This window comes from Phocoena sinus, chromosome 7, assembly GCF_008692025.1.
Source record: "Phocoena sinus isolate mPhoSin1 chromosome 7, mPhoSin1.pri, whole genome shotgun sequence".
Taxonomy (NCBI): domain Eukaryota; kingdom Metazoa; phylum Chordata; class Mammalia; order Artiodactyla; family Phocoenidae; genus Phocoena; species Phocoena sinus.
Window position 1 is genome coordinate 6,557,270 of NC_045769.1, and position 21,692 is coordinate 6,578,961.

The window sequence follows — 21,692 nt, forward strand, 5'->3', positions numbered from 1 at the left end:
TGCCATAAAGTTTTCTAAAGGCTTATTCTTGCTTTAGATATTTAAGTCCAGTCTTCAGATCAGGCGCCAGGCAGCCTTCTCAGGGCCCTGGCCCACAGCACACAGGCAGGAACAGGCGTGGCACCAGCAGGAAGAAAGCAACGGAGGGTGCAGCCAGCCCTGTAAGATACTTGTGACTGGAAAATTCCTCATAGGGAGTATGTCTGTAACTGAGGTATTTTGGAGAAAGGATGAACTATTAGAGACTTGAATTACTGTCATTCTGTAATTAATTGGGTGGTTTATTAGGGCCTGTTTGGGTTTTAATACTGATCTGTTATGTCAATATAGCTAAGAATTGTATTGAATTAAAATTTTCAAAGAAAAATGAATCTTCATTCACCCTTTACAATATTTATAAATTTTCTCCTGAGTGAATTAAATGAACTAGGAGGTAGGAGAAAATTAGTATGCAGTTCTTTTAAAAAGGCCCAGCCAACATTTAAAAGATATTTAGAAATGCATTTTTTTCTCATTCAGGTCCGAATCATACCTTTGCAGTTACAGCGGTTGTTTGCACAGCTTCTGCTCTTAGACCAGGAAGCTGCGTCCACCGCAGACCTCACTGACAGCTTTGGGTGGACCAGTGATGAGGTACGAAGGTCAGCTTCTCCAGGGAAGTTACCAGCAGTAAAGACTGAACACTGGCTTCATAATGTTATCTAACTTCTCCTTTAATTTTGTCTTATGGTCTCAAGATATTGTTTAAATATTTACTTCTAATATTAGATAATTACAAACCAGTAAAACATTTTTAGGCACTTGGCTGTATCCAGGATTTTATGAATGAGTGTGATTTGGGGTTGGGGGAGAGGGTTGAAGATACAGGGAGAAGTATAAAAGCTGGTTTTTTAAATTTCTACCATTTGTATAGTCTAGTTGAGATATACCACCTGTTACATTAATGGAAATTGCCATTTTTATAGCAGACTGCTTATCAACTTAAAAAGCTGACCGGCAGTAATTCTGTCTGCCTTTATGGCATGCTTGTGTGTTTGAATCTGGGTGTTCCAATTTGAACATTTGCTTCAAGCAAAACAGTGAAATCATTCTCGGCAGGTCTTTTCATTTTCACTGTGCTGCCTTTCTACTGTCTTCATTTTCTTCCTGTATCCTACTGTGTGTGGACTTCCTCTTGTTTTTTTGTTTGAGTTCCTAAAGGGTATTTCACTATATACAAGCACTAAACATTTGTCAGCACTAAGATGTGTGTTGTCGATATTGATGAGCTGTTAGCTGTATAAAATCAAAACTAGGTCTGCGGTTTTTTATGGAATAGATGTATTCTTTTATGGAATAGATGCAGAGATGAAGGTATGGGAGACCATCACAGAATTTAAAGAGACAATGATCAGAATAAGGGTATGTTGCCTTCAAAAATAAACTATAAACTCTTGTCTTTTAACCAGAAATACTCATTAACTAGATGATGCCATGTGGTTAGAGAGGTGGGGCTTGGGCTTGGCAGTACAATGGGGTGTAATACATTCCCTAAAGAGTGTGTGCTGAGTTTCTGGTGTAGGGCAGGTGCTTGGGGCTAATTCCCTTTTTCTTTCCTTGTTTTAAAGAAAACCTGCTTTATTGAGATATAATTCTTATGCCCTAAGCTTCCCTTTTTAAAAGGGTACAATTCAGTGGGTTTTTTTTAGTATATTCACAGAGTTGTATAAGCATCACTACAGTTAATTTTAGAACATTTTCACCACCCCAAAAAGAAGCCCCATACCCATTACCAGTCACCCGCACCCTGCGTGCCCTTTCCCGAGTCCCTGGCCACCACTGAGCTCTCTGTCTCTGTGGATTTGCCTATTCTGGACACTGCACAAAAATGGTATTGTATAATATGTGGCCTTTGTAACTAGCTTCTTTCACTTAAAGTAATATTCTCAAAATTCATTCGTGTCGTACGTAGTATGTATCAGCACTTCATTCCTTTTTATTGCCAGATAATCTTCTGTTGGATGGGTATGCCACGGTGGTTTGTGGTTTTTTTAATCTAGTCATCAGTTGATGGATTTCCCTTTGTTTTTGATAATGAGCTTCCTCTCAATTGCTGGCTTCATACTTCTTAAAAAACTGTGAAAACTTTATTTATTGATTGACTGATTTCTAAATCAAATCATATAGTAAACCCTCTAGGACTGGACCTGCAGTGGTAGGGAGGGTCTCTGAGGCACCTTTGCTGAATTTAGGATTGTTCAGAAACAGATCTTGAAACTTCCACAAGTTTTCTGTCCTATCAGAACCAGTGATATTGGAGAAATTTATATCATTTAGTGTCTTGTGTGTTAAAAACTAAGAAAAAGATCCCGAGTCCCACATGTTACTCCAGCTTCCATCTACTTTATCAGCTTCTCTTCACAAGACACTTATCTTCAAAGTCATCGTCCCTCACTGCCTCTACCTCTGCACCTTCCATTTGCTCTCTGCCCGCTTCCTACCTGCTTGTCCAAGTCCCTCCTGGCACCCTCATGCCAGGTCCAGGAGACACTGCTCGTCTCTCCACAGCCCTCAGTAGTAGTGCCCACCACCCCTCCGCTGTTCCCGTGACCTCGCTCTCCTGGTTCTCCCCTTCCTGACTCTTCCTCGGGTTCCTGTGCTGGTTCTTTCTTGTTTTCTCCACTTCCAGGTGTTGGTGTGCCCCTTGGCTTTGGGTTTATAAATGGTTCTTTGGGAGTAGTTCAGCCTATTCACATACAGTTGCATGATTCATAGATAGAAGCAGGTTCCATCAGAATTTTTCTCAGTAGCACTGTGTTAGTCTTCCTTTAGTTGGTCTATATATCAAAGCAGTAAATTCTAGTTCTTTTCAAATGCTGATAATTCAGAGTGTCTATCAGTCCCTCTGAGCTGAGATTCCGCTGTGCTCACACTGCCGGCTCTTAGAGGCTGCTCTGTGCCTGTGTGTTCCTTCTTCCCCTCTCCTCTGTGGCACGGCCATGCGTATGGTGTCCCACAAAATAAATGCACTTTCCTGTTTTCAAGTGAATTGAGTTATATGTACACACTGAACACCGTCTGTTTATATTTTCATTTTGTAGTAAAAGTAAAAATAGGTGGTGATCTCTTACCCTACTCTCAGCTTGTTTAGCATAGTCATCCTTACCTTTGATTGAGGCTTACCTTTGGATTTCTAGATAAGTCTTGTGTTTTTAAACTAGTATCACTTTAAAAATCTGTTTTTAAAAATCTGAAGCACAAAATTACATTTAAAAGTTACCTGTTTTATAGGAAATGAGGCAACATGATGTACAGGAACTGAATCGAATTCTCTTTAGTGCTTTGGAAACTTCTTTAGTTGGGACCTCCGGCCATGACCTCATCAATCGTCTATATCACGGAACCATTGTTAACCAGATTGTTTGTAAAGAATGTAAGAATGTCAGTGAAAAGCAGGTGAATATGCAAGAGTATTTTAGTAATAAGTTAAATCATAAATTATAATTCATGCAATTAAGTCTGTGATCTATACCACATGAGGATTAATGTGTTTATTACTAGAAATAACTTTATCAGTTTTTTTCTTGTACTCTAGCTACACCCAGATTATAAGTTTGTAATCCAGATTTTTCCATGTAAACTGAAAGTAGATATCTTAAGATGTAGCTTTAATCTTTTATTTAGTACTCTAATATTTGGAAAGTAGATTTGGGGGGTGTTTACAAGTAGGGACCAGTGACCATCATGGTTGGTGGTTGGAATATTATAAAGAAAGTTACTTAGAGAAGTAATAAAAATAGAGAATACTGAGGAATGTTTAAATTGACAAATCTGTAATTAAATATTAGATTTAGTTTATAGATACTCCTCAGAAAGTTCATTTGTATGTGTGTGCTTAGGTTTAAATATTATTTATATGAAGCTATCATAATCCTGTTTAAACTAGTGTAACCTTCCATTCTTTGTCATAACAGAGATTGCCCATTTCATCTAATTGGAAATTTGCTCATATAAATATAATAATCACTACTTGCACTACAAATCTTATATAGCAAATGATTTCATCACTGAACAGTTGTCCTTTAATAACAATATTATTTTATGGGAAGAGTTATAGAAAGTTTCTGTATTTGACTATATGAGTAAAACAATTAAATGCCATTTTCTAAATGTTGCATTAATTGCTTTTTTAGAATATATATACTTCTATTTTTTATGGAAGTGTTGGGCATAAAAAAGACTTTTTGGCCCTTATTGCCTGTGCTAATAGAAGGTTTGGCCAGCCTAGTTTGGAAATATTAAGATGTTGTATGTCTTTGGATTACTGTATGATTGACCAGTATAATGTAATGATTCACAAAGTCATTTCAAAACATAACGTATATGAAGGCATGTTATAAACTACAGACATTAACTTTTCACATATTTATATTATAAATCATATATGAATGTTACTTTTATTGCTTTAGGTTTCCACCTTGAACTAATTAATTAGTGCTATTATTTTATAATCCCCATAATCCCTTAAGGTAATGCTGTTGCTCAGACATGCACACAAAATTATAAATATGCTTTATTTAAACTTGTCAAATTGTAACTGTTTATTACTAGAAATATAATTCAAGTGTACTTCTAGTAGAATTGGTAGACTCGCATTTTGCAAAATACACTCTTAATTTTCGTAAAAATACCTTTGTATCCTGGCTCAAAATAATTTTTTTCTTAAACCAGCCCTAGCAGAAGGGGAGGAAGAAGAGTTTACATTAGAGAGTCCAACCCTGGCCTTGCCATGCCAGCCTAGAGACTAAGACAGCACTAATAACCCTGCACATATACTCTTCTCAATTCGTGTTTTAAATGGTTTGTCTTATTTCCTGATAAAATAGGTTTCGTTGTATCTACAGTGAACTCGTAAACTGGTTCCTGATATATTTTAAGCTAAGTTATAGTTTGGTTTAGAAAGAATAATTTATTGTTATGAATTTCACAGTATCTAATCAGGAGATCTATACCTTCATATATAGAAAAAATATATGTGTTTTAGAAAAAAAAATATCTGACTCTTCCCAGTGTATGTATGAATTGGTGATGTGTTTGTGAGCCTCTGTGGAATTGTTTTTTCAATGTTATATTCATGTGTATTTCAGGAAGACTTCTTAGATCTCACAGTAGCGGTCAGAAATGTATCAGGTTTGGAAGATGCACTCTGGAACATGTATGTGGAAGAGGAAGTTTTTGACTACGACAACTTGTACCACTGTGGGACTTGTGACAGGCTGGTTAAAGCAGCAAAGGTAAATATAGATCCCTGCCTTTTCTAAGGGTGCCTGCGCAGTGTTTGGTAGCAGGAGGGTCCGTCGAGGGAAGTCAACTTGTATGAACTGTCTTGAAGATATACATGAAGCTCTTAATTAGTACTAAGGATTGAAAAGACATTTATATTATATATGTGTGTGTGTGTGTGTGTGTGTATTTTAATTTTTTACAGTAAAGAATTTTTTTTAAGCTTTCAACCCAGCAGTTCTCTCAGCTTCTTTTTCTCACAGGAAAAAATTATCTGTACCTCAGTGTTTCTTAAATAAACCTTTTTTTTTTTTTCTTTTGCAAGTTAATATTATGAAGAAGGCAATATATTTTTATTTCTGCCAGCCAGGAAGCTTGTTGAGCTTTCCTTTTCTTGATCTACCACTGCACAAATGGCTTTATTTTCACATTTGCAGTTATTTTACAGGATTGATGTGTGTATATTTCCTCCCTGACTAGCAAATCCAATATGACCTTTCCTCCTCCCCCAGTTGGAAGTACGTATCTTGCTAATTACAGGGCTTGACAGAACGTGCCAGGGTTTCTCTTTGTACAACAGAACAAAATACAGGCAAAAAGGAGGACAAAATTTAAGCAAGTGATTTTTTTTACAACATGGCATCAACTCAGCTGTTATTATCTGCAGTAGGAACTCTTTCACTGCTGGCAGATGATATGACAGGCAGTTCATTAGCGCGATAACCTTGAACTCAATTGAACCAGTGGTTATTGAACCCTGACTTAAAGAAATACCACTAAAGATGTATCTTTGCAGTTACTCTGTTAAGACAAAGTGTTAGTACTATTCCTAGAGCTGACAATATTGAATTTTCCAGCAAAGAAAATGAGGGTTGATTTAGATCGCACACAACATTGATTTGGATCCTGGAGATTATAGGTGAAAATGTAATTGAAAACAGTAAACCCCATGCCTGTAGCTTTCACAATAGGATTCGAAACCAGGGTGAATTTTATATTGTTTAATATTTATTTCCATCTAGCCTTTGCCCCTTTATGAAAACCAAAGAGAGGTTTATTTTTTGCTTATTTATTTTGTATTTCCTCTTTAGTGTTACAACTACAACCTAATAAATATAAAATTCAGAGGATGAAGCATCTTGGACAGACACTTAAACACATTCTTAGTTTTTGGTTGACCTTAATTTGCACATTAGTAAAATAAGAACCTTCTGTTAAACAAAAGCAATTCTTGTATGCACCTTTTCTATCATTGGTTTAATTCTTTTTCAGTGGAAATGTTTTGATCTTGATACTTTAAGAATTGCCTTCTGGTTGCGTTAGATTTATTGCATTCTGAGGTTAGGCTTGGGTGCATTACCTAAATTGATGCAGACCATCTTGTTCTGAGCAGTCTTTCTTTCCTCAGCCACATTATAGTTGATTTACTCACTTTTTTTAGATTTTTTTTTTTTTTTTTTTTTTGGAGCTAGTTTGAAAATCTGCCATGTTGTTAGGTTGCTGTATTTTCATTTAACTTTCTTTTCACCCACTAGGTTTGTAGAATTGTTTAAAATATATTTTTAGGAATGTTAGATGTTTATGATTATGGATGATTTTAAATATGGGGAAGGATTCTTTTTGCCTCCTCACATGCCTTGAGTGCAAGGGGATTGGGAAAAGCTGATGCCTTTTAAATAAAAAGTAGCTCAGTTTAGTGTTTTGTTTTAAAGCAAGGCATTAAAACAAAAAATATCTTATTATCTGCTTTGAAGAACTGTAAAACCCCAGTCAATGGATCTCGACATTTGAAGAGCTACAGTCCTTTTGAAAGTCTAGTGAAAGCTGTGGCTCTTCTTCCCAGAAAAATACATAAACACATACAATTTTCATATAATTTCAAGGGTTCAGATCCATTGAAACACGTCCCCACGTCACAGGTTAAGAGCTCCGGTTCTTCAGTACATATGAACTGTGTGTCTGCTAGGTAAAGTAGACACAGTGACCGAGGGGGAAAGCGAAAGGTGAAAGGCCAGGGCTCGGGCAGGAAAGAAGCACTATTAGAGGGGCTTCCCTGGTGGCGCAGTGGTTAAGAATCCACCTGACAATGCAGGGGACACGGGTTCGAGCCCTGGGCCGGGAAGATCCCACATGCCGTGGAACAGCTAAGCCCGTGCAGCACAACTACTGAGCCTGTGCTCTAGAGCCTGCGAGCCACAGCTGCTGAGCCCATGTGCCACAACTACTGAAGCCGGTGCTCCTAGAGCATGTGCTCCGCAACAAGAGAAGCCACTGCAATGAGAAGCCCGCGCACTGCAATGAAGAGTAGCCCCCACTCGCTGCAACTAGAGAAATCCCACGTGCAGCACTGAAGACCCAACACAGCCAAAAGTAAATAAATAAATTAAATAAATTAAAAAAGAAGCAGCACTGTTTGGACTTCCCTGGTGGCGCAGTGGTTGAGAATCCGCCTGCAAATGCAGGGGACACGGGTTCAAGCCCTGGTCCAGGAAGATCCCACATGCCGCGGAGCAACTAAGCCTGTGTGCCACAACTACTGAGCCTGCGCTCTAGAGCCCGCGTACCACAACTACTGAAGCCCGTGTGCCTAGAGCCCAAGCTCTGCAACAAGAGGAGCCACCGCAATCATAAGCCCACGCTCCACAACGAAGAGTAACCCCCGTTCATCGCAACTAGAGAAAGCCCGCGTGCAGCAATGAAGACCCAACAACGAAGACCCAATGCAGCCAAAAATAAATAAATAAATAAATTATTAATTTTTCAAAAAAAGCACTGTTAAAGGGGGAGCACCCTCATCAGATAGCTTTGTTAGGATAGTGACATTAAAACATACAAATGGCTTGTGAATATTTAGTTGTAAGTATAAGTGAGTGATATCACCTTTAGCCCCATAAAAATAGATGAGTTTATATCAAGAGCTATATTGAGTCCATGCTGATTAGTTTATGTGACTTAAGGACATATTTCTCTTAAAACTGTGTCATAGGTCACTTTTTTATATCTTAAGAAACATGTATTCTTCTATATGATTCAGCTTTTAAAAATTAAAAATTTTTTCTTTTGACAGTCGGCCAAATTGCGTAAGCTGCCTCCCTTTCTTACTTTTTCATTATTAAGATTTAATTTTGATTTTGTGAAGTGTGAACGATACAAGGAAACAAGCTGTTATACGTTCCCTCTCCGGATCAATCTCAAGCCATTTTGTGAACAGGTTTGAACTATTTTGTATTGAAATTCTTTCTTTTACCCTCTCAAGATTGAATCTTTTATTGACCTGATTTACAGTTGGCTTAGTGCAGAATCTCTCAGCCTTGGCACTGTTAACATTTAGAGTTGGATAATTCTCTGTTGTGGTGGGATGTGCCCTGTATTGTAGGATATTAAGCAGCATCCCTGGCCTCTCCCTACTAGATGACAGTAGCATCTCCCACTTCTGCCCCCAGTAGTGACAGAAATGTCTTCAGACTTTGCCAAATGTCCGTATCTCCAGCGGGGAGGGAAGGTGGGTAAAATTGCTCCCGGCTGAGAACCACTAGTTCCTTACAGTTCTTTTGAATTTCCGAAGTATGGATTTGTTCCCAGTTCTTTTTACTAAACTCTCCTTGAAAAAACTTTGAAATGAAAATTTAAGAACAGAATTAGAAATGACCCTGCATTAGCAACAGTTATCATTCAGTAGTACATTCCTATTTGGATTTAGTTTACTTTAGATGCAAGAATGAATTATGCATCTAGAAAGTAAACAAGAAATTGGAATGTCACTAGTGTAGAATTTGTAATCCTTAAGACACGGGAAAGAAAAAGTTTTAAAAGCAAATTAATGACATAATCTACTTACTTTATAAGCTATTGAGAAATATTTTCTATGTAATTGTATACATGCCAAGATCAGAGTGATGAGATTGATGCATTTCTTACTGCAGATCATTCTTTATATGTTTAAGTCCAGAACATTTGTTAGCCAGCTGTTGAATTTCTGTGTATAAAAGTAATCTCTTTTCTAAATGGTCTAAAATTCAGGTGGGGCTTTCTCTCCTTCAAGCCTAGTTACTGAGCTTTTTGGTTTCGTTATTATATTAATTTCCATTCAGAGCTTCTAATGTGTTGCCCCTGAGCCTGTTACTGGCGCATGTAGAATAAACAGGTTTTCCAGAGTGCTTCTGCTCCTATTTGCTGCCTGGAAAGAACTTTGTTTCCGGAATAATTGAGTTAATTCTCCTTTTTTCTTCCCATTTTTATTGAGGAATTATTGACATACATCACTGTGTAAGTTTAAGGTATGAAGAATGAGGGCTTCGTTTACATATATTATGAAACGATTACCACAATAAGTTTAGTTAACATCCATCATCTCATAGAAAAATTTTTGTCCTTTTATAAAAAATAGTTTGTCATGGGAGTTCCGTGGTGACCTAGTGGTTAGGATTCCTGGCTTTCACTGTCGTGACCCGGGTTCAGTCCCTGGTTGGGGAACTGAGATTCTGCAAGCTGTGTGGTGCAGCCAAAAAAAAAGTAGTTTGTCACATGATTTTGACATATGTTGAAATAACAAAACTGAAAAAAGCAAAACAACACTTATCTAAGAAATTCACAATAATTTTACTTTCTGATTTCTGTATTAATGAAAAAAATTATCATTTTGCACCTTTGTTTACATCTCTCTTGTTTTTTCCCTAAGCCAGACATTTAAAAAATGCTGCTTACTTAAAAAGTGCACTTTAAGCAAATAAGTTCTTAAATAGTTGGCACTCCCTCAAGTAGCATCCGTATGCCAAGTACCCCTTAACCTAGAGTAGGTTTTTTTAATGCCAGTGTAGGTGTCCATAACTACAGAGCACGCTACTTGTAGAAAAGATTGATCATAGAATTGATAAATCAAGGAAGAACCTGTTCATTCCACTAAACTGCCTCTAAAGGAAACCAGCTAGTATTCATAACTGCTAAACTGTTATATGCAGAGGACTGAAGTGTCCGGAGGGGTGATAGATAGTAGATACAACTCTGACTTAGAGGTGCATGACAATCTAGTTAAAAGGTAGGACGAATTCAACTGCTAAAGAGCACATTTATAAAGCAGCATAATAGGTTTAATACAAGATGGTTTTTTCTTGCTAAAACTCTGATAGGGTAGTGTGTGTTTTGTTATCACATGGGGTTACATGATTTTAGCCAAAGTACATAAAAATAACATCTTGTTTGGATATATATATATATATATATTTTTTTTTTTTTTTTAATATTTATTTGGCTACGTCGGTTCTTAGTTGCGGCTTGAGGGATCTTTTGTTGCGGTGTGCGGGCTTCTCTCTAGTTGTGGCACACGGGCTTAGTTGCCCCATGGCATGTGGGATCTTAGTTCCCCATCCAGGGATGGAACCTGCTTCTCCTGCATTGGAAGGTGGATTCTTAACCATTGGACCACCAGGGAAGTCCCTGGATATATGTTTTTATGTTTAACTCGGAGGCAGAATTTGGCATAATGTGATTGGTATTAGATCAACGATAGATAATTTTCAGTCTAAGAATTATGAATTTCAAATTTTAAAGCCGATTATTCAAATTTATCTTAATTTACCCTAAATAACAGTAATAGTGAAGTTTCTTACTAACTTTAATAGTTGACATTTTTTTTCCCCCTTTGGTTATGTATCTTCTTACTGTATGTAAACTGTGTCAATGTTTGTGCTCTTTCTTGTAGAGTGAATTAGATGACTTGGAATATATGTATGACCTCTTCTCAGTTATTATACACAAAGGTGGTTGCTACGGAGGCCATTATCATGTGTATATTAAAGATGTAGATCATTTGGGAAACTGGCAGTTTCAAGTAAGTATAGAAATTAGATTAAAAGTATCTTTGCAACTTTTTCCTTTTCTAGTCCCATTATCTTGGTGAGGCTAATCTTTTGCCATTTATTATATATTCACTCTGTAGAAAACTTATAGGCACTGAAGGTTAATACAGATAGATGTTTAAATTTTTTATTTCTAAATAATTTCACGCTCACAGAAAAATAACCAGCATAGTACAAACACCTCCTGTATACTCGTCACCTAGGTTCTCCAGTTGTTAACCATCTTGCCACATTTGTGCAGCCACATCCTCTGTATACAGACGCATGCACACACACAGTTAACATTATCAGTATCAGTGCTGACCACTAGAAATAAAGTTGAAGACATTAGACCTCTTTACCCCTAAATAACTCAGTGTTTATCTCCTGAGAACCAGGACATTCTCTTACATAAGCATAGGTCAAAATCAGGAACTTTAACACTGATATATTATTATTTATTATCTAATATATGTTTTATATTCAGATTTCACAGCGGCCTCGTCCAAATCCTTTAGAGCATTTCCTGCCCCACTCTAGTATCAAGCCCAGGATCGTGCATTAGATTTAGTTAGCATATGTCTTAAGTCTCCTTTAATCAGTAACCATTCCTCAGCTTTTCTTTCTTTCATGGCGCCAACCAAAGATTTTCCTCCTATATTGTCTTCTAAAACTTCAATAGTTTTGCCTTTTACAGTTGAAACTTCAGTCTTCCTGGAATGCTTTGCTGTGAATGTTGTGATGTTGTTTTTCCATCTGGGTACCCAGTTGCCCATTACCATTTATTGAATGATCCATTCTTTCTCCACCAGTTTACAATGCCAGTTCTGTTATATCAGTTGTTTTCTTACATTTGCGTCCATTTTGGGGCTCTGTATTCTGTTCTTGTTGTTGTTATTCTTTTTTCCTGTTCCTAGGTAAATACCACATTGTTAATTTCTGTAGCTTTATACTATGTTATGATAACTGGTAGGGCAAGTCTCCCTATGTGTTATTATTCTTCAGGAGTGTTTTGCCTACCTTGGATTTTAATGCTTTTCTGAACATTTCTAGAATCACCTTGTCAATATTCTCACACATACACACACATAAAAGTAGTGGCATTTTGTATCTACATGTGTAAACAAGATACATCTTTTTGGTTTTTAGAGCTGCTTTAATGTCTTCTAAAAAAGTTTCATAATTTTCTCTAGAAGAGAAAGCACTAATTGGGAATCCACTTCCAGTTATTTGCAGTGGGAAAAATTATAATCTATTACACACCAGCACCAAACTCTCAACCAGTTTTCTAAAATGTAACTAAAACACTGGTAAGTTCCAACCCATCATGTTAGGATGTAGAATGCTTAAAACCTATCTTCAAGAGTGTCAAACAGGGGCTTCCCTGGTGGTGCAGTGGTTGAGAGTCCGCCTGCCGATGCAAGGGACATGGGTTCGTGCCCTGGTCCGGGAAGATCCCACATGCCGCGGAGCGGCTGGGCCCGTGAGCCATGGCCGCTGAGCCTGCGCGTCTGGAGCCTGTGCTCCGCAACGGGAGAGGCCACAACGGTGAGAGGCCTGTGTACCGCAAAAAAAAAAGAGTGTCAAACAGTTAATATTGTTGTGAATGAAAAATTGCTCCACATGTAATAACATGGCTTCTCTGAGTGCCAGCAGTATTGAAGATGCTGTGTTCCCTTTGTTGACATTCACTTTGCCTTTCAGAACATCTACCTGTGTTTCTGATGCTCTATCAGTTGTACTTAGAATGTACTGAGAGATAACTTATGTTTTGTAAAGTTTGAGTATTTAAAATCTAACTGTTCTAGTGGGAAAATGTTGATCAGGGAGGTGTTCTGTGGGGCTATGTCTATACTGTATTTTTTGGACTATTTGTGGCTGGTGTATTGAAGTACAGTTATCTTTAGTACATTGATTTTATAATCAACCATCTTGCTAAACCCTCTTATGTTGTAGACATTTTTGGAAAAAGACAGTTTTGTTTCACTCTTTGTGGTCCTTAACCTTCCATTTCTTTTATTTCTAGAACTGGGTTTATCCAGTTCTGGGTTGAGGAAGCCATACAAGCATCTCTCAAATGCTTGTGCCATTATTTGCCAAGACACTAGCTTGTTTGGGCACATTCCAGTCAGATGGAGTGAAGCACTTCTTATCCTCCTCTGGTCTAACTCTGCTCTCCATGTTTCCATCCTTCGTTGCTGCTGATTCTTATTGCCCTGTTGCCGTCCTTCACTCTGCTGTCTTACAGTCGCAGGGTCCTGTAGTAGTGAACCTTACCCTCTAGGGCACCCCCAGCCCTTTCAAACAATTATTTTAACTTGATTTCATTCTCTCTAAAAGATGAAGTTGAAGTCTTTTATTAGATTCTCATAGAAACTTGCGAACAGGTCTAATAAATAGTTATGATGTTGTTCATTTATTTTTTTCTCTTTGCCTTTTCCACTGTAGTTCTTGGTTTTTTCCTTCCATTTATGCTTCCATTTGTGGTAGCCTTTTCTTCTGATGTTGCCCTGTCTCTCTTCAGCCTTAGAAAGTGCCCCTGTGCTCCATGTCAGTTCGGCTTCCGCCTCGGGAGTGTGTCTCTGCTTTCCTCCATGCTGACTGCAGACATTTCTTCAATTTTGCTCAGCCATTGTCAGATTTCAGGCACTCCTCTAGCTGGTGGGATTTATCCTCAGTATTTTGAGGCATAAACTATTTGTTTACAGTTTCCTATTCAAGTTTGTCATTGACTTCATGTGCAGAGGCAGCTTCACCCTGTGTGGTGAGGCAGTGTGGCTCAAAAGCAATGATTCTTTTCTTTGTGTCTTCCTTTTGGTTTGTGCTTCCTTGAACTTCTCTGCAATTTTGTGGTCATTTCTTTGGAAATGATCAGCAGCGTCAGGCTCTTCTCCCGGTTCCATGACGTGACTCAAGAGGGCAGGCGGGCATTCTTTCATTTGGTTTTGCCCTCTGCACTGCTTCTCTGATCTTGAAGCTCTGGTACTTTAGCAAGGTCTTCCTTGGGGCTTAAAGAACAATCAGAAGATTGCTTTCTGTTTGTGCTTGTGTATTTCCTTATTCATGGCCTCTATGAAGCATCCCTTTTTTTTTTTTTTTTAAATTCTCCTTAAGAATCACGAGCTTCGTGGTGTTCACATCATGATGAGTGCTTTAAGAATTTCAGCTTCAGTAGGTACGCCTGATGGACACTGCTTGTCTCTCTACTACCATTATCCTGAGAGATCTCTTATACCTAGAGACAAAGGATTCCAGATACACTAAACATAGACAGGTATTGTTTCTTCTGCTTATAGTTTAGCAATTTCTTCTTCCCTTTCAGGGAGCTGTCTGCAAGGAACAAGTTTCATGACCAACCCCACATAATGTTCCCTGGGTGAAAGCCAACATCTCAGTCTCTCTCAACCTGAGTAGAAGATGATCTCTTGCCTCTTGCATGGAGGTCATTAACTATTCAAAATGTGGCTCTCGATCTGGTGTAAAGAGGAGCCTGACCTGTGCCTTCCAAAGTGGGGTCTTTTGCTTCACTGATGGTTGACATCACTTCAAGCATCATCTTGCACATTTGAGGATGTGGAACAAAGAAGTTTTACAACAGCTCCCAGTAGGCAGCCCTGGGACTGGTGCCTCCTGGACCAGCCTGTCCCCACAAGGCCAAGGTTGGACACTGGCAGAGTGCAGGAGGACTAGGCCCAGCACATGTGCCACCTGCACCAGCATGTCACACCCTAAGCAATGCCGGCCTGCATCTCCCCTCCTACCATTTTTATTTTTTATTATTTTTTTTTTTCGCGGTATGCAGACCTCTCACTGCTGTGGCCTTTCCCGTTGTGGAGCGCAGGCTCAGCGGCCATGGCTCACGGGCCCAGCTGCTCTGCGGCATGTGGGATCCTCCCGGACCGGGGCACGAACCCGTGTCCCTTGCATCGGCAGGCGGACTCTCAACCACTACGCCACCAGGGAAGCCCTCTCCTGCCATTTTTAAATCTCTTTTTCCTTAGCCATAAATGTCTTTAAACATATTAAACATACTGTTTTATTCTCTGATAATTGCAGTATCTGAAGACTTTGTGGGTCTTTGGATATCTGCTGATTCTGTTTCCTTATGATTTTGTTATTTTAGACTGTGGTCTTGGTTGGCTGGTTGGTTTTGTAAGAACACGGTGTAGGAGTAATTTGAAGCCTGAGTTAAAAATACGTTCTTCCACGAAAGATGTGTATTTGTCTCTACCACATGCCTGGGGTCACCTCCAACCTTTAATACCTTTAAAATAAGATCTAGACTTGGTTGTTCTAGAGCCATACAACTAATGTGAATTTGGGCCACAAACCCACATGAAGACCTACTTGTGATTACAGATTATTAGAGGAAATGTTTTTCCACCTTCATCTAGTATCAAGGTCAAAACAAGCAAGTTTCTCATTGTCCTTTGTTGTGGGGTGGATTTTTTGGTAGGTCATGCTTATGTTGATAGCGTAGTCCTTTCAGGTTTCTAGCTTTCCGCTGGAATCTATCTTTGTGGTATAATAAAAAATATATACTTGGTCCTTGTCCCAGGTCCCTGGCACAGAGCTCCTTGAAATTTCCTGAGTGATTAGGCATGTCTTTTCTTGTTCATAATGAACCCCTTTCAACCATACCTGAGTTTATGCTAATGAGGTTACCTGCGGGGTGAGGGCTGGTCAGCAGAGAAACCAACCACGTGATTAGAGGGTTGGAACTTTCAGACCCACCCCCTCACCCAGGGAGGCACAGGGGCTGGAGATTGAGTTTGGTCACCAAGGGCCAATGATTTAATCAATCATGCCTGCATAATGAAACTTTGATTAACACTCTGAAAGAAGAGGACTAAGGGAGTTTCCAGGTTGGTGAATACATCCATGTGCAGGGAGGGTGGCCACCGCAACTCCACGCGGACAGAGGCTTCTGCACTCGGGACCCTCCCCAGCCTTGCCCTGTGTACCTTCATCTGGATGTTCGTTTGTATCCTTTGTAATAAACTCTAGTCCTGAGTATAAGTTCCTGAGCTCTATGAGCTGTTCCAGGAAGTTATCAGACATGAGGTGGAGCTTGTAGAATTTGTGATCAGCCAGGCCGAAGTGCAGGTAGCCTGGGAACCCCATTTGCAGCTGGTGTCTGAAGTGGGGGCAGCCTCGTGGTACTTAGCAACATTAGTGTCAGAATTGAATTAACGGACAGCCAGGTGGTGTCAAAGAATTGGAGAGCTGGTTGTTTAGAAAACCAGCCATTCAGCTCCCCACTTTGGGTAGGTCCTTACACTTTGTCTCCCAGACCCTGTCCTGTGTGAGCATCAAGGTGGAAGCTGTGTGTCAGCAAGGTTGAGCGGCTGGAGACCTCAACTCTGGATTTCTTCCCTGGATTCTCATGTCACTCGTTCTCTGAGGATTTTCCCAATGTTCTCTTGCTAGTTCGGCATGTGTTTAAAAAGAGATTTTCTTTTGTTGTGTGTTTTACTTTATCCAGCATTTTTAGTAATTTTACAGCAGGATGGTTGTATTTCATCTGCCATATTCTTCTATATTTCTTTCTTATGTTAACTGTTTAGGTCTATTTGTGTTTATGATTTTAAGCCAGTTTAAAATACCTTTGCAAGATGCCATGTATGAAAAAAAATAATAAAAATACCTTATCAGGGGAATTTTAACATGTTTCCAAGTAACTTCATAAGATGGGGTGAAAACTTGGGTGATCAGAAAATAGGAGGGAGGGACTTCCCTGGTGGCGGAGCGGTTAAGAATCTGCCTGCCAATGCAGGGGACACAGGTTCGAGCCCTGGTCCAGGAAGATCCCACATGCCATGGAGCAACTAAGCCCATGTGCCACAACTTTTGAGCCCGCGTGCCACAGCTACTGAGGCCTGCGCGCCTAGAGCCCGTGCTCCACAATAAGAGAAGCCACCGCAGTGAGAAGCCCGCACACCACAACGAAGGGTAGCCCCTGCTCGCCGTAACTAGAGAAAGCCCGCACGCAGCAACAAAGACCCAACGCAGCCAAAAATAAAGAAAGAAAGAAAGAAAATAGGAGGGAATGTTTAAGCTGAGCTTGCAGAGGTTGGTAGGATTTTGTTAGGCCAACATAAGTGAGTGAGAATAAATTGGGTGGAGACCAGAAAACATTTTGAACTGAATGATAATGAAAACACAACATATCAAAATTGTAGGATGCAGCGAAAGTACTGCTTAGTGGGAAAATGTTGGAACCCGCTGTGTGTATTGTGCTAGAAGCTTTCCTTATTTCACAATCCCAATTTACAGATAATGCCAGAGAGCTTAGGTAATTTGTCCAGGATTATTCAACCACAGTTGAAATTTAAAACTAGGCTGCCTGATTCCAAAGCATATACAAATTATTATGATGTTTTTATCATCATTTCTCCATCTTGAAACCTCTGTGGCACAAACACTGCTATTTTGTTAACTGCTTTTTAAGGGGTTAGTGATAGAAACTTTTTTTTTACTTTTATTTGCATTTATTTTTTGCGGCATTTATTCCTGGGCCATAAGTTTTTGTTTCTTCAGTTTCTTCTGGTGTATCTGTTTCTTCTGGACAACCTCCTCTTCTGGTTTAGGAACAATCTGTTCTTTTTCAGTAAGGATCATCTCAGTGTGGCAGGGAGAGCTCATGTATGGGTTGATCCGACCATGAGCTCTGTAAGTCCTGCACGGCATCTTGTGGGCTTTGTTCACCTGGATGTGCTCAATGACCAGAGAATCTACATCTAAGCCCTTAAGTTCAGCATTAGTCTGCATTTTTGAGCATGTGCAGTAGAAATTCAACACTCTTTTTGGGCCACCGACCCTGCATCCAGCCCCACTGTTTGGCCTGGGCACACCTACCAACTCCACCATTGTAATGACGGAATGGCACACACTGCTTCTTTAAAGTGACATCCTCCAGATACTTGGTGGCTTTTCGGATATGCATATCCTTAATGGCCTGGGCAGTTTCATGAGTGTTCTTAAAGTGAACACGAAGATTTGAATCTCTTGCATGATTTTGTGGGGTTTTCTGGGTCAGGTGAATAGTGAATCATTTTTAGAGGTCACCTCAGGCTGCTTACCAGAAAAGAGAAACTTTTTTATTGTTTTCTTTCTTAGGAGGACAAAAGTAATCCAGATGTGAATTTGGAAGATCTTCAAAATGAAGAAGAGATTGATGATCCATTGATGATTCTAAAAGCAGTCTTGTTACAGGTAGAGAGAAAGTGTGTGTTTATGTTTGTGTATGTATATCAGATGTATGATTCAGTTGGCAGAAGTGATATTGTTACTATTCATAGTCTTCTTCTTTTGGGAAATTCTCTGCCTATTTAAAAAAATTTTTTTATTGGAGACTTTCTGGTTATAAAAGGAATACATATGAATAGTAGAAAATTTGAGGGGAATAAATTAGAAAGTACATAAAGAAACAAAGTTTAAATAAACCAAATGTCCGGTCATTGTTAACACTTTGATATATATTCTTTGCATTCTGTTTCCTTTGTGTTTATATACATATATTGGGATTGGGTTACAAGTTTTTTGTGATATTGTTATTTTAAATTGAATTGGGATTTACTTTACATGCGATTTTGGAATTTACTGTTTTCCCATATTATCCTTTTAATGTTTGTAGGACCTGAAGTTATGTCCCCTTTTTCATTCCCAGTATTGATAATACCTCACGTATATGACTTTTAATGTTTGCTTCGTACCCTGTTGTAAGGATGGTAGTCTCATTTCATTTATTCATTCGTTCTTAATAAACAGTTTTTATCTCAATTTCTTACTACGGACCTAGGTTGAGTATTGGTCTATGGCCACTATATCAGTCTACTAGGGCTGCCATAACAAAATCCCACAGACTGGGTGTCTAACGTAACAGAAATTTATTTTCTCATAGTGCTGGAGGCTGGAAGTCCAGATCATGGTGTCAGCAGGTTTCTTCTGAGGCCTCTCTCCTTGGCTTGTGGATGGCTGCCTTCTTGCTGCTTTCTCACATGGTCTTTTCTATGTGCATGTGCATCCCTGTGTGTCCAAATTTCCTCTTCTTATAAGGACACCAGTCAGATTGGATAAGGGCCCACCCTAAAGGCCTTATTTTAACTTAATCACTTCTTTAAAGGCCCTATCCAAATATAGTCACAGTTGAAATTTTGAGGGTTAGGAATTCAGCATATGAATTCTGATAGTAGAGGGACACATTTCAGCCCATAATAGTCACTTCTTACGCCCTTTTTAGAACTTGGTTATACTTCAGAACATTCAGAAGAGACAGTCTTTTTGCACTAAAGTATTTCTTCTAAAAATCCCACATAATATCAGGATTTACCAAACCTTGGAATACTCTTTGGATATTGCTCTTGAAATGTTTAGACTTTGCCGCATGGAAAGTAGCAGAATTCAAGTTTTCTAAACTTAGGCTTAATCTATTTTTTTTTAAAAACTTTTTATTTTGAAACAATTATGGTTAATTGTAACCATGGTTACATGTTTGCTGTTACAGGCACATTTATTAATCCTGTTGGGTCCGTTGAACTCGTAAGTGTTGAGGTTATATCTTATCAGATTTTCTTAAATGACTTTCTTTTCTCTCATAAGGAGGAGAGTAATCTAATTTCTGTTGATCAGCTGGGCCAGAAACTCTTGAAAAAGATAGGAATATCTTGGAATAAGAAGTACAGAAAACAGTATGGACCACTGCGAAAGGTAATACATGACATCCTTATAAGAAGTCCTATTCCCAGGAAATTTTATTATGATTTTGGCAACATGAATTTCTTTGGGGAAGGAAATTTAAATTAGATGGAAATACAATTAGTATTTTGTTTAATGATTAGAATTCAGTTAATTATTAAGTAATTTATAGAATCAAGAAGTAAGCAAAAAAAGAATAGAGGAGGGGCTTTTAATCACAACAGCAAAAAATGTCACAAAGTTCATATCCTAAAGCTTATCATCTTATTTATAGAAACGTCTTCAGGTATTCACCCAAATTTCACTTTTATCTTTCTTTGACACACAGTTCGACTAAACTTGGCAATCTGGCTTCCTAGGCTGTAAGGTTAGGTTTAAAAACTGGTACTGCCAGACTTGGGAGACAAAAAACTTGACTAAAAACAAGCAAAGCAACAGAACAGTTAGTCAATATTTTGGAGCTATTTCTTGTAGAAGCAAAGAGCGTACACAATATAGTCTGTGTTTAAGTTCACCTTTTAATTAGACCACAGTTCGTAAATGAAATTAATGACCATGAGTTCATAGACAGTCTTAGGTTTTCATTTAAAACGATTGGATCAGTGTTTCAATATTTTACTGTTAAGTATGTTATCAACTGTGCAGGGACTTTTTTGTCTTGTTTTGTTTTTAAATAAATATATCCTTCATAAATTTGAGGAAGTTAACTTGTACTTATAGTTGACTGATAGTCTTATGTCTTTTTTCTTTGAGGTTAATTTGTGCTTTTATTTGCCACTATAACTTAACTACAATGGCTTGCAAACTTTTTTGACCTAAAAAATGCATCTTACATCACAATCCAACCAACACACACGTATATAACTTGTATACATATGTGTATAACTGAAATGAGTTTTGCCAAAAATACCTATCCTAACACTGAATGTTCTTTTTTTTAAGACTTTTTTTTGAGTAGTTTTAGGTTTACAACAAGATTAACAAGAAGGTACAGAAATTTCCCATATACCCCCTTCCCGCATACATGCGTAGGTGTTATCAGTATCACTCATCAGGGTGGTGTGTTTCTTTTTTTTTAACCCTAAACCAAGGATGAACTACATTGACACATCATAATTGCCAAAGTCCACAGTTCTCCTAAGGTTCATTCTAATGGAGTAGATAGTATGGTACATTCTGTAGGTTTGGACAAAAGTATACTGACATATATCCATTGTTATAATGTCATACAAAGTATTTTCTCTGCACTAAAAAACTGTACTCTGTGTATTCATCACCCCTGTCCCCCAAACTCCTGGCAGCCACTGGTATTTTTATTGTCTCCATAGTTTTGCCTTTTCCAGAATGGCATATAGTTGGAATCTCTCTCTCTTTTTTTTTTTTTCTCTCAAAAAGAGAGGTTCAAAGCCTCTATATTTATGAGACCACTCATGGCCCACCCATTCATGGGCTGGACGGGCTCTAAGTGGCAGGACTTCCCCACTAAATACTGCAGCTTTTCTTCCAGTATTGAACCCTGTCCCACTGGTCTTGCCCAGCAGCCACGTGAAGTGCAGGAGGACACATGTAGAGTATTTGTTCATAGGAAGGCCAAAAGTCTTATGCCCATTATCACAATGAACCCAGATGCCTTTTGGGTGTGATATACGCAGCTGATAGTTTTATCTTGAATAGAGGTTGGATTTTATCACATGCTGTTTTGTTTACATTTATCGATGTGATCACATGGCTGTTCTCTTTTATTCAGTTAATGTGGTGAATTCTGTTGACTGACCTTTTCAATGTGAATGCAAACCTTACATTTCTGGGGTAAAGCACACTTGGTCGTGATGTACTTGTATGCATTGCTGTATGCATTTGGCTCATGTTTTCCTAAGGATTTTGTGTCTGTGAGAGATA

The 21,692-nt window shown here is 38.6% G+C and overlaps 1 protein-coding gene, 1 non-coding gene and 1 pseudogene across 7 annotated transcripts in view; 1 reads left to right on the plus strand and 2 right to left on the minus strand.

Annotated features, from left to right (window-relative positions):
- USP40 (ubiquitin specific peptidase 40) overlaps nt 1-21,692 on the plus strand; it is a 92,236-nt gene that overhangs the window by 5,797 nt on the left and 64,747 nt on the right. For 4 of the 6 annotated variants that reach the window (XM_032636878.1, XM_032636876.1, XM_032636875.1 and 1 more), the window contains exons 4-10: nt 520-633; nt 3,271-3,435; nt 5,127-5,273; nt 8,330-8,473; nt 10,961-11,089; nt 18,216-18,311; nt 19,698-19,805. In XM_032636878.1, coding sequence (XP_032492769.1) covers nt 520-633; nt 3,271-3,435; nt 5,127-5,273; nt 8,330-8,473; nt 10,961-11,089; nt 18,216-18,311; nt 19,698-19,805 — 903 coding nt within the window. The remainder of the gene's footprint in view (nt 1-519; nt 634-3,270; nt 3,436-5,126; nt 5,274-8,329; nt 8,474-10,960; nt 11,090-18,215; nt 18,312-19,697; nt 19,806-21,692) is intronic. The other 2 variants (XM_032636880.1, XM_032636879.1) reach the window with 1 other exon arrangement.
- Nucleotides 17,604-21,692, minus strand: part of LOC116756491 — a 264,380-nt pseudogene continuing 260,291 nt past the window's right edge.
- LOC116757229 lies at nt 21,356-21,489 on the minus strand. Its single transcript, XR_004350878.1, has one exon. It is a non-coding gene; the product is annotated as a small nucleolar RNA SNORA11 (small nucleolar RNA).